This window comes from Lactuca virosa, chromosome 8 (assembly GCF_052849685.1).
Source record: "Lactuca virosa cultivar CGN04683 chromosome 8, Lactuca_virosa_CGN04683_v6, whole genome shotgun sequence".
Lineage (NCBI taxonomy): Eukaryota > Viridiplantae > Streptophyta > Magnoliopsida > Asterales > Asteraceae > Lactuca > Lactuca virosa.
Window position 1 is genome coordinate 328,549,616 of NC_136433.1, and position 12,364 is coordinate 328,561,979.

Consider the following 12,364-nt stretch of genomic DNA (forward strand, 5'->3'; position numbering starts at 1 on the left):
TGGAGAGGGGAGGAAAATCGCAAACTATAAACCCTATGAGGGTTGAGTTGCGTCGTTAAAAGAGAGGCACAAGGGAGGGGCTGAATTTTAGAGCTAGGGTTTTGATCATCTAAGGTTTGATCCCTAGCTCCCTATTTATATGCATCCAGTTGATTAATGCCAAAACATCTGTCTTTTTGCTGAATCTCCCCTTGAACTGTTCCAACTAATTAAACATTTTAATTAATTAATATCCAGTCCCTGTAAGTAATTAACTTCTAACCAAATTCAAAATATCTTCTACTTATTTATCATAAGATGACAATTTAATCAACTAATTTCTCCCAAATTCCTTTTGTCATTTAATTGTTCATTTGGATCTTAAGGGTAACCCCAAAACACCTTGTTATTATTAGAAATATTATCAATAATTTTGACGTAGGGCACTATTTCCTACAATTCACTTGCAACAACTATCGGAGCTCGATTTGAAACACCATCACTATTATATATATATATATATATATATATATATATATATATATATATATATATATATAGTGAGTAATGTTGTGCCATAATTCCATAATTTTTCAAAAATGAGCTAAGTGGTATATAAAGCGTTTTTTATAAGAGATTTTTCTAAAAACTGTGAGCACTGTTTTCAGAAATATTTAAGAGCAACCATTATGACTCTGATACCAATTGTTGAGAAAACTTGTATAAAATATAGTTGTGAATATGTTTAAGTTTAATCAATAAGATCTTAAGTGGCTCAAGAATATTATAGATGCAAAATAAACAGTTTTTCTTACGATAATCATAAAAAAAACGATTAAACATCTAATATAAAGCAAGGTAAATAACTTAGTTGAATCTTGACCAAGCTTGCATGCAAGACTTAAAGTTAGTAATGATGACAACATAAGTTTGATGACCAAGTTAATAAGGATTAAAATATATTTTCTATTTTCGTTCAAGACATGCTTTTTACTAACTCTTATCCCCTCTATTTACAGACTTAAGAAGTATATAAAAGATACTTGATCATGTTAAACTATGGTGGACAGACGGCCATACATACCTTACTGACCACATCTACTCAAAGGATCTTATCTAATAAAATATAAAATCCATTTCTTCGTTGCGCGGTATAGTACATCAGACTTGATTCATTCACCACCTTCGGCCAAGGGCTAACTGCGGTTCACTTTCAAAACGTCTTCACATTCGTTCTATTCTTCACCAAAAACACTTAGCTGTTGAGGGTTACTTTCTTGCACCAACAATCTCTTTCTGAATTTGTCGGAGTCTTGATCGAGAAACCCTTCTCGTCGGTCTCTTTCTGGAACATTGTTGTTGTCAGATTACCCCTATATCTTTAGCAATGCTGACGATGGCAACCGACAACGATGTTGTAACTCGAAAACCCTAGCATTATCTAACGTTGTAACTCGACGAACATGGCGGAAGCCGAGTATTATCCAGCGTTGACTTCATCGGTATCGCCCATTTCGTTCTCACCTATGCATATAAGAAACCCTAGCTCACGACTTCGTGTTTTAGGTTTGTAGATTTGTTGTTCGTCGGGGGTTTTTGTAGCTCTTAGCTCAACGCCATCGTCGGGGAAGGAGCGAGACAAAGTCGACGTTGCAACCCAGAACCCTACGTTAGGGTCGAAGTCGACATGTCATGTCGCCACCCCTCTACAAACTCATCGTGTTTGCAGAACTCTGGTGGTTGTGATGAATATGTGGGGGTATGTGACTACTCCAGTGGTATTTGCTCATCTCTGTCGCCGGATCGTTTCTTTGTCTTTTTTTAATAGAAAAATGTTAAATTAAATAAGAAAGGGAAAAAGAAAATCCAATGGGAAAATACACTTATTTTAGATATTTACAAAAGAAAAAAATTAAACCATAACCACAACAAAAAACTTATTTTGGACTTTCAAAATGTTTTGGACTATAGTGATAATTTTCTACAAACATAAGACCAATTTTTATGATTTTGTCAAACTTTTATAATGATATATCTATATATATTTTTTTAAATATCTCAAATAAAATTTGGTTAATATTATATCGCGAACAAAATAATCTAACTAATAAAAACACAAAACTCAATAATTTGAAGTTATAAACTTATAATTCTCAAATGTTATGTGAATTAAAGATAACTAATAATAAATAATTTATCGAACGAATACAACCATTTCCTATACAAATTTTGCTTTCTGTTCTAAAATTTTAAGATTATAAATCAGAGCGATATTCTTCTGAATTCTTAATAATATATTCCTCATCTTCTAATGGTTTAGTCTAAACAAATATTAAGAATTGAAAAAAAATAATAAATAAATAAAACGCTGTGGAATAAATGTCATTATTGAATATCTGAAGTTTCGTGGTGAAATAATTGTCCCCAAGTGCCTTGCAGCTTCGTCCCAAGACATGAAATCCGTGGAGAACCCGCTTGAAATTTTACCCAAAATTCGATTTCGTATCGTCTCAGCATCAAATTCAAACTTTTACATTCATTCAAAATTTCTGGCAACAAACGCGTATAATGGGTATCTATATAACTCATACCAAATTCACCCAAGAACATCAATCCCCCAAATCATAAGTTACTCGTTTATTTCTCTTAATCGATCTAACTCAGAACATAAACCCACTCACAAGAACTCCAGCATCATGACGAATTCAAGTGATTACAAACGCGTATTCAATCATTTCGATAGAGATGGAAACGGTATGATCTCTCCATCAGAGCTGCAACACTGCGTCGGATTGATCTGGAACGAAGAGATTTTACTCGAAGAGGTTGAAGTTGTTGTTGAATCGTCAAATGGAAACAACGGATATTTAGGGTTTGAAGATTTTGTTGATTTAATGGAAAGCACAAAAGAAGATGAGAAGCTTGAGGACTTGAGGAAAGCCTTCAGAATGTATGAGATGGATGGAACGGATTGCATCACTCCCAAGAGCTTAAACAGGATGCTGAATCGACTCGGTGAGTCGAGAAGCGTGGATGAGTGTGTGGGTATGATTAATCGATTTGATCTCAATGGTGATGGAGTTCTCAACTTTGATGAATTCAAACAAATGATGCTTTGAGATTTCGAATCGTTTCATCTAACAAACCACATTCTTATTTTACGATATGGACTGATCATGCTTTGAAATTTCAAGGTTTATATGCCTAGAAACAGTCATGTATGTATATATAAAGAGTAAAATCATAGGAATTCAAATATTAAATAATTACTTACATAATATAGTAAATTGTGGGTATAAAGTTTATATACTTCATATAAAACATTTTGTATAATCTTGTTAATTGAAAAAAAAAAATGTCAAGACACCACAACGCAAAAAGTACTTGCACTTTTGATAGTCAATTACTCTTTGCACAAAATATTCAAATAATAGTTAAAGATCAGTCTTAATATTAGTTATTCTAAAGCATAACAATCGATACTCTTCTCCACTCAAGCCGGCTAATCCAATGCTTTGAGCAATGACCGCTATTGTCCTTCGTCTTCAGCTCTCTCCTTTGGTACTCAATTGGGTATATTCCGTAGCGAGATAAGGAATTCAATCGTATATGTTATTGTACAAATACCATACAGCATGGCAGGATTGATTAGTGGGATGGTTTCAAAAGAAGGATTTATTGCGGTATCGGTACTCAATAGGGAACTTAAGGGATAGGAATGTACTTTGAGTTCTCAATTCTATTGCATCAGAAAGTGGGGAATTCAATCGGTATGGTCGAAGGCAATCAACTGCCCGACTTCTGTAGATTCGTAGTGAGATTGACTGAATTCAGTTTGACTGAGAATGAGCAAAAACATATTTTCAATTGAAACTGCGATTAATAAATTGATTTCCAGAATCTAGTTGGACTTAGACTTTTGAAAGTGTGGAATTTGGCATGATTGAAGGTATTAGGTAAAAATCCACTTTCTTGAATGAAGTGGACTGGGAAAGGTTTGCGAAGTGTTTATTAGCTCATTTGACCCAATTTAATAATATTTTTACGAGATCTTACCAATAATAATCAAATGACACCCAAATTCCAAAAAATGACCAAAATAACGAACTTTTCCAAAAGCGAATAATGAGTCTGAAGATGGTGCGGTGTGGTTTTAGGCGGTGCGGTGCGGTTTATGCGGTTTGAAGAATTATATATATGTTATAAAAGTATTATACGATATAAAAAAACATATAAAGAATTAACACCAAAAAAGATGTTTATGATAAATGACACACACGGAGGTTAAACTACACGATTATCAATAATTTGAATGAAATAAAAACTTCATCTTAGTTATGAAATCAATTCAATCCATATCTTGCATCCTTCAATCTTCGATATGTTCTTCGTTTATTTATAAGTATGAGCAATTGGTTATATATATATATATATATATATATATATATATATATATATATATATATATATATATGTTGCGGTGTGGTTTGAACCGCGATTTCATATTAAAAAACCGTAAACCGCACCGCGTAGTGCGGTTTGACAAAATTAGAAACCACAAACCGCACGGCGAATGTTCCAAACCGCGTTATGCGGTGCTGTGTGGTGCGGTGCGGGCGGTTTATGCGGTTTGTGCGGTTTTCTGCACACCCCTACTTATAAGGACCTCGATGACCCATAATAACCTGGGAAGAAACTTGTATGCTTGTCCAAAATTGGTATGCGATTATGAGGACCTCGATGACCCCGTTGTCATGACACGTTTATAGTGGGAACAAATTTTAACTTATACTTCATTCTCACCGTAACCGCGTGATTCGAGTAAGAGGCCTGTGATGTATTTGTTTGTGTTGTGTTCCAGCCTCCAAAGCCTCCAAAGCTACAGTAGTCATCATTGTTGACAAAATGAAACCTACGGGACAATTTTTTCTTCCCACCCTATGATAAACACAATTAATGAAGGCAACTACAATGGTGGCTGCCAAGACTATAAATAGAGACTTCATTCTTCAGTTGTAGGCATCCCAAATACAGAGAAACAAATAGTATAACACTTAGAGTGAGAGTGTTAGTGAGAGGGTTGGTTTTTTGTAATAGTTGAGTGTGAGAGTTGCTCCTCCTATTGTAATTCTATTTTAGTGTTTAATAGAAGAGTTTTCCAACCCTAACAACTGGTATCAGAGCTTGGTTTGGTGTCCAGGGAATTATTTACGAATTTCTCTGTTTTTTCGTCAAATTTTTTTGTCTCAAAATCCATTTTTGAGTACACCGTTGGAAAGGGCTTGTTTCAAGGATTCCGGAAATATTTTTTTCGTAATTTTTTGACCACCGGAAGGCCCTCAAATCATCGGTCAAAGTCTGGTCAAAGTTGCCGGAAGTTGTCACCGGAAAAACCAGTTGCCGGAGAAGCTCGCCGGAGAAGACGAATGACGTCATCGATGACGTCAGCATTAACCAGCTTTTTCAGAAAAGTTGCAGTTTAGCCCCTGAAGTTCCAGAAAGTTGCGGATAGGTCCCTCTGTTTCTGAAAAAGCTGCAGTTCGGTCCCTTTTGTTCTGAAATTAATTGTTTTGATCCCTGGACTTATGAAAAGTTTCAGAAAGGTCCCTGGTTTGCAGAAACGTTTCAGATTGACCCCTATAAGTTCCAAAAATTACAGTTTAGCCCCTATAGTTCTGAAAAGTTACAAATTAGCACATAACTTTTCAAGAAAGTATATTTTGACCCCGAAAAATTCTACCCCACCATTTTTGACACTCCCGTATCCAACCGAGAGCTCGGTTTTATCTAATTTTTCCTCGAAATATTTGTAAAATAAATTTGCAATTATTTTCGATGGAATCTACAAGTACGATTGCGATGGTTCGACTTACGCCCACAAATTACAACGTGTGGAAGCCAAGGATGGAAGATTTGCTTAATCTGAAAGACTTAGCAGAGCTTATAGAAAAGCAAGGCATCAAACCCGACACGAAGACAGAAGAAGTTTGGACGAGAATAAACAAGAAAACGGTGGCACAAATTCGACAGTGGATCGACCACAGTGTTTTTCATCATGTCTCTCAAGAGACAGACGCGTACAAACTTTGGGAGAAGCTTGAGAATATGTATCAAGCAAAGACGGCACGCAACAAGACCTTGCTGATGAGGCGCCTTGTAAACCACAAGTTACGAAGTGGTATGTCCATAACCGAGCATCCGAGTCAGTTCCAGGATCTCGTAAACCAGCTCGGTGCTGCTGATTGGGTTCTCAAAGACGAGGAACAAGCCATATTGCTCTTGAGTTCTCTACCAGATAATTGGGAGACGCTTGTTGTGACTCTCAGCAATTCTGCCCCCGGTGGTAAAGTGACAATGGAGATGGTCACAGACGCCCTAATGAACGAGGAAGCAAGAAGGAAAGAAGCTGGTACAGACCAGTCTTTTGCCCTTGTGTCAGAAAACAAAGAAAGAGGCGGGGGCAGAACTAGAGGCCGAGGTCGAGGTAGAGGTAGAGGTAGACATGGTCAAAGTAGAGAAAAATCCCAAGATCGTGGGAAATCACGAGATCGAGGGAAATCGTGAGAGCGAGGTAAATCTTCAAATACATGGTTCGAAGGCTATTGCAATCATTGTAATTATTATGGCCACAAAAGGAGTGATTGCCGAAAGTTCTTACGAGAGCAGCCCGAGACAAGCCAGAATACAAGCAGGAGAATGGTGAAACCATGGTCACCATAACACAAGATGTTGCCCTTGTTACATACGAGGAGGAAGCATGTCTACATGTTGGAACTCATGATGATGAGTGGGTGATTGATAGCGCTGCATCATATCATTGGACTCCAAACCGGGATTTATTCACTACTTATAAACCCGGAGACCATGGTACCGTAAAGATGGGAAACACCAGTTTCTCAAGCATTGCTGGTATTGGTGATGTGAATTTAAAGACCAATGTTGGATGTATATTGGTGTTGAAAAATGTTCGGCATGTCCCAGAGCTGAGAATGAATCTTATCTCAGTTGGAGCTCTTGACGTCCAAGGATATGATAATCAATTCAAAAATGGCACCTGGAAATTGTTGAAAGGTGTTATGGTTGTTGCAAGGGGACAACTTGATGGTACTCTTTATAAAAGCCATGCAAAGCCGCTTCAACCAAGTCTCAATGTTGTTAAAGAAGAGCCATCACCAAACTTGTGGCATAGAAGAATAGGCCACATGAGCGAAAAGGGATTGACGACTCTTGCAAAGAATGAGTCCATTTCAATGGCAAAAGACGTTGCCCTGGATCCCTGTGAATACTGCCTATTTGGGAAACAACATAGAGTTTCCTTTAGCTCCACAAGAAAGAACCGCTCTGAGTTGCTGAGCCTTGTCCACTCCGACGTATGTGGACCCATTGAAGTAGAATCTCTTGGTGGAAGCCGGTATTTTGTGACATTCATTGGCGATGCGTCGCGAAAGGTATGGGCATACTGTCTGAGGACAAAGGACCAAGTATTGGACCGCTTCAAAGCTTTTCATGCAATGGTGGAAAGACAAACAGGCAAGCAGTTGAAATGTCTCAGATCAGATAATGGAGGCGAGTACTATTCCCATGAGTTCTCTACATACTGCACAGAACATGGTATCAGACATGAAAAGACTGTCCCACGAACCCCACAACACAATGGTGTAGCAGAACGGATGAATCGCCCTATTGTTGAGAAAGTTCGATGCATGCTCAGCATGACTAAACTCCCAAAGCCATTCTGGGGTGAAGTTGTATTGACATCTTGCTATCTAATAAATAGGTCACCTTCCGCTCCATTGAATTTTGAAGTTCCGGAGAAGATATGGACGGGTAAAGACATATCATATTCTCACTTGAGAGTATTTGGGTGCAAGGCGTTTGCACATGTATCAAGTGAATTGCGGAAGAAGTTGGACCTCAAATCCACTCCATGCATCTTTATTGGATATGGAGATGAAGAGTTCGGGTACAGGCTATGGGACCCAGAACTAAAGAAGGTTATTCGAAGTAGAGATGTGGTTTTCTATGAAAACCAGTATTATGATTTCAAGGCACCGATTTACAAGCAACAAAGCTCCAAAGTTTCAGATATAATATCTGAAAATAAAGATGATGTTTCCACTGAAGAAGAGGATGAAGAAGTTGATGATGCAAATCAAGAAGGTGTTGAGCAGGGGGAGCTTCCACCCCATGATACTTTAGATATATTTCCAGAAGTTACAAACGAAGGAACTTAAGTTAGACGATCCGAACGAGTACATGCTCCATCAACAAGATATCCGACTTCAAACTACATCCTTCTTACTAGTGAGGGGGAGCCAGAGAGCTTTCAAGAAGCTCAATCTCATATTGACAAAGTAAATTGGCAGAAGGCCATGGAAGAAGAAATGAATTCTTTGCAGAAGAATCAAACATATGAGTTGGTAAACCTCCCCAAAGGAAAGAAAGCCTTGAAAAACAAGTGGGTTTTCAAGTTGAAGAAAGACGGCAATGGAAATACTATGAAGTATAAGGCGAGACTCGTTGTCAAAGGTTTCCAACAAAAAGAAGGAATCGACTTTGATGAAATTTTTTCGCCGGTTGTGAAGATGATGTCTATTCGAGTTGTACTCGGATTAGTTGCCAGTCTAGATCTTGAACTTGAGCAGATGGATGTGAAAACAGCCTTTCTCCATGGTGATTTGGATGAACAAATATACATGGAGCAGCCTGATGGCTTTAAAGTCCCAAAGAAAGAGCATCTCGTCTGTAAATTAAAGAAGAGCCTTTATGGTCTTAAGCAAGCCCCAAGGCAGTGGTACAAGAAGTTTGATTCATTTATGATGAATCATGAGTACAAGAGAACTGTTGCAGACCATTGTGTCTATCTGAAGAAGTTTCCAGATGGTAAATTTGTCATCCTTTTGCTCTACGTGGATGATATGTTGATAGTGGGCCAAGATGCAACGATGATCAACAACTTGAAGAAGGATTTGTCTAAGTTCTTTGATATGAAAGACTTAGGCCAAGCACAACAGATATTGGGCATGAAAATTATCCGTGATAGAAAATCAATAAAATTGTTCTTATCACAGGAAGAGTATGTTGAACGTGTGATCAAAAAGTTCAACATGGAAAATGCCAAGCCCGTTGGTACGCCCTTGGCTAACCACTTCAAGTTGAGTAAGAAAAATTGTCCATCTTCTGAGAAAGAAAAAGAAGAGATGAAGGCAGTCCCCTATTCCTCAGCCGTAGGAAGTCTTATGTATGCAATGGTGTGTACAAGACCAGATATTGCTCATGCTGTCGGTGTTGTGAGTAGATATCTAGCTAATCCGGGAAAACAACATTGGGAAGCAGTCAAATGGATACTTCGATACCTGAAGGGTAGTTCGAAACTATGTTTATGCTACGGGGGAGCAAAGCCAATCGTGGAAGGTTATACAGATGCCGATATGGCAGGAGATCTTGATAGTAGGAAATCTACATCAAGTTACATTTTTACTTTGGCAGGGGGAGCTATCTCGTGGCAATCCAAGTTACAGAAGTGTGTCGTACTGTCAACAACAGAAGCCGAGTATATTGATGTCGTTGAAGCTGGGAAGGAGCTTATATGGATGAAACGGTTTCTTCAAGAATTAGGCTTTCCACAAGAAGAGTACATCATTCGTTGCGATAGTCAGAGTGCTATGGACCTGAGTAAGAACTCGATGTACCATTCCCGCACAAAACATATTGATATACGTTATCACTGGCTTAGAGAAGCAATTGAGGGACGAGAATTGAAGTTGTTAAAGATCAACACCAACAACAATCATGCAGACATGTTGACAAAGGTGGTGACACAAGAGAAACACAGACTATGTGCTGACATAGTTGGGATGAGAATTGTTGGACGGAGACTGGAGGGGGAGATTTGTTGTGTTCCAGCCTCCAAAGCCTCCAAAGCTACAGTAGCCATCATTGTTGACAAAATGAAACCTACGGGACAAATTTTTCTTCCCACTCTATGATGAACACAATTAATGAAGGCAACTACAATGGTGGCTGCCAAGACTATAAATAGAGACTTCATTCTTCAGTTGTAGGCATCCCAAATACAGAGAAACAAATAGTATAACACTTAGAGCGAGAGTGTTAGTGAGAGGGTTGGTTTTTTGTAATAGTTGAGTGTGAGAATTGCTCCTCCTATTGTAATTCTATTTTAGTGTTAATAGAAGAGTTTTCCAACCCCAACAGTTTGTATGTTTTTAGAAAAGTTGGTCTCCACCATTCTTTTACAATTATATCAATCACCTAATTATCAACACAAGATGGGTAACGTTTTATGCGGTTGAAGATAAAATTTATTATTGATAAATAGACTTTGCGATAAATGTATTATTAGTACATGTGTTATTTGGTTCGGTTTATCATTTTTCGGTTTAATCGGTTTTTTAGCATCTCTAAAAACCGCAACAGCACTAAGGGGTCGTTTGATAGTTGCTGACTGAATTATAGTTGTTGACTGAGTTAATGCTGACCAAGTTAGAACTTCGGACTGAGTTTATATCTGACTGAAATCATTTTGTTTGATTATAACTCTGACCGACTATGGTAAATGATGAAAAATTACCATATTACCCCTTGATGGAAAACAACAATTGTTCATTAATTATTTACTTATTAAGTAAAAAAAACAACAAATGTTCATTAATTATTTTACTTATTAAGTAAAAAAAAAAAAAAAAAAAAAAAAAAAAAAAAAAAAAAAAAACCACTGCGTTACCTTTTGCTTGTTCTTAAATCTTAATATTTATTGTACATTTGAAAAAATAGAAAATAATGAGAATACATATGTAATGGTATGTTTGTATTTCATAATAACTGTATCATGTAAATTTACTTTTATGTTTATGATATTATCAATAATAAAATATTTTGTTACAAATTCTATAAATAACATTTTTTTTTGTGCTAGTAGGCACAGTTTTTCTGGCATTAGTCCATATATATTTTTTGACCTATTCAAGCTTACAAATCGAGCTGTAATCTTTTAGTATCAGACAAGTTTTACATAATACTAGTAAAAGATAGTTCATTTCTATTATGATATTATCTGCAGTGAAGAAAACAGTAAAAAGTCAACCGGTTTCCTGTTCAAACTCATCTCCTTCAGACTCTTCTGCATTATCAGCATCATCTGCATCATTGTTAACGTCTTCTTTTTCAATCTCAATGGATGTTTTCCCAATCACAATAAGGTTGCTACTTATCTTCCTGATCACATTATACTGCAAAAAATGTATCATATATATAAATACCAGTTATAATGATATGAAACAAAGAAAATGAATGAAAAGGGGGCAGAAGTTAAGAGCTTAAACAGAATTCTTGCCACTATAACCTTATATTAGTTCAATGGAATAGCTTTATATGGATAAGTAACTCAGAAGCAACAATTAATTTGAGTTGGATCATTTACATAAAGTCCTTAATGCACTTGAAATATTAACATTTGGCAGAAAATTCTCTCACTTTAGATATGATTCATTCAAACAAAACTCAATTATTAGGGATAGGGAATCAACAACGTATAATTAGATGATAAATGAAAATCAAACCTCAACCAACATATCAGATATTGTAAATTATCTCTCTTCCATGGCTGAATCGATCATGTAAATCTCCATGAACATGACCATGTCTTGGCTTTACATAACCATCTCCCCCTTTATCCGACATGCCTTCAACACCATACCCACCATTCACCATTCAACAATACTTCAGCTATATGTCCAATTTCAGAAAACGAAAAATACATAAAAAAAGCTTGATTTCATGTCTGATCATATATGATTTCATGTCCGATTTCAGATCATACACGTGAAGCAAGCTCCTAATTTCATATATGATTTCATTGTGCATCTAATTTCAGAAACGGTAAAAAAAGAATGCAAGTTACCTTCGAGACGCAGAGGTTGAAAATCCGGCGATGGTGGAGGACTTGCGGAGCAAGCTGCTGGTGTCGGGAGGGTAGCGGAGGGTAGAGGTTTGGCCATTTCCCCTTTGAGCTGTGAGCGACAGAGTAGAAGGATGGAGCAAAATGGAGGCGTGATTTTTCAAGGTTAGAAGCGGGATAAAGCGTTAAATCTTTCGGTCAGCCACAATTTTTTTTAGGTGGACGAGTAAGGAGTTGGGTAAGTTATTGCTTACCGAGTCAATACTTTTCGGGCTTATCAAACGGATTAATTCGGACCGAGTCAGCCAAAATTACTAACCGATCCAGTCAACTCACTATCAAACAGACCCTAATGAGGTTCGGTTTAATTGGTTTTGGGTTATTCGGTTTCTTTATTTGGTTTGGTTTATCCCTTAAATCAAATGAAAACAATGACATTATGTGTAAACATATTAACAAGAACGTGTG

The 12,364-nt window shown here is 37.0% G+C and overlaps 1 protein-coding gene and 1 long non-coding RNA gene across 2 annotated transcripts; one reads left to right on the forward strand and one right to left on the reverse strand.

The window, feature by feature from the left end:
* Window positions 1–2,443: 2,443 nt before the first annotated feature.
* On the forward strand, window positions 2,444–3,302 carry LOC145134802 (putative calcium-binding protein CML19). The gene has a single exon (XM_079069630.1). The coding sequence runs from the start codon at window positions 2,676–2,678 to the stop codon at window positions 3,096–3,098; it is 423 nt and encodes a 140-aa protein (XP_078925756.1). The 5' UTR covers window positions 2,444–2,675; the 3' UTR covers window positions 3,099–3,302.
* Window positions 3,303–10,826: 7,524 nt separating this feature from the next.
* On the reverse strand, window positions 10,827–11,891 carry LOC145133428 (uncharacterized). The gene is made up of 2 exons (XR_013718581.1): window positions 11,559–11,891; window positions 10,827–11,228 (listed from the first exon to the last, which is right to left on the reverse strand). It is a non-coding gene; the product is annotated as an uncharacterized LOC145133428 (long non-coding RNA).
* Between the last annotated feature and the right edge of the window lie 473 nt (window positions 11,892–12,364).

Bases quoted from the DNA above. Each gene is read 5' to 3' on its own strand.
- LOC145134802 (XM_079069630.1), top strand. From the start codon at position 2,676: ATGACGAATTCAAGTGATTACAAACGCGTATTCAATCATTTCGATAGA.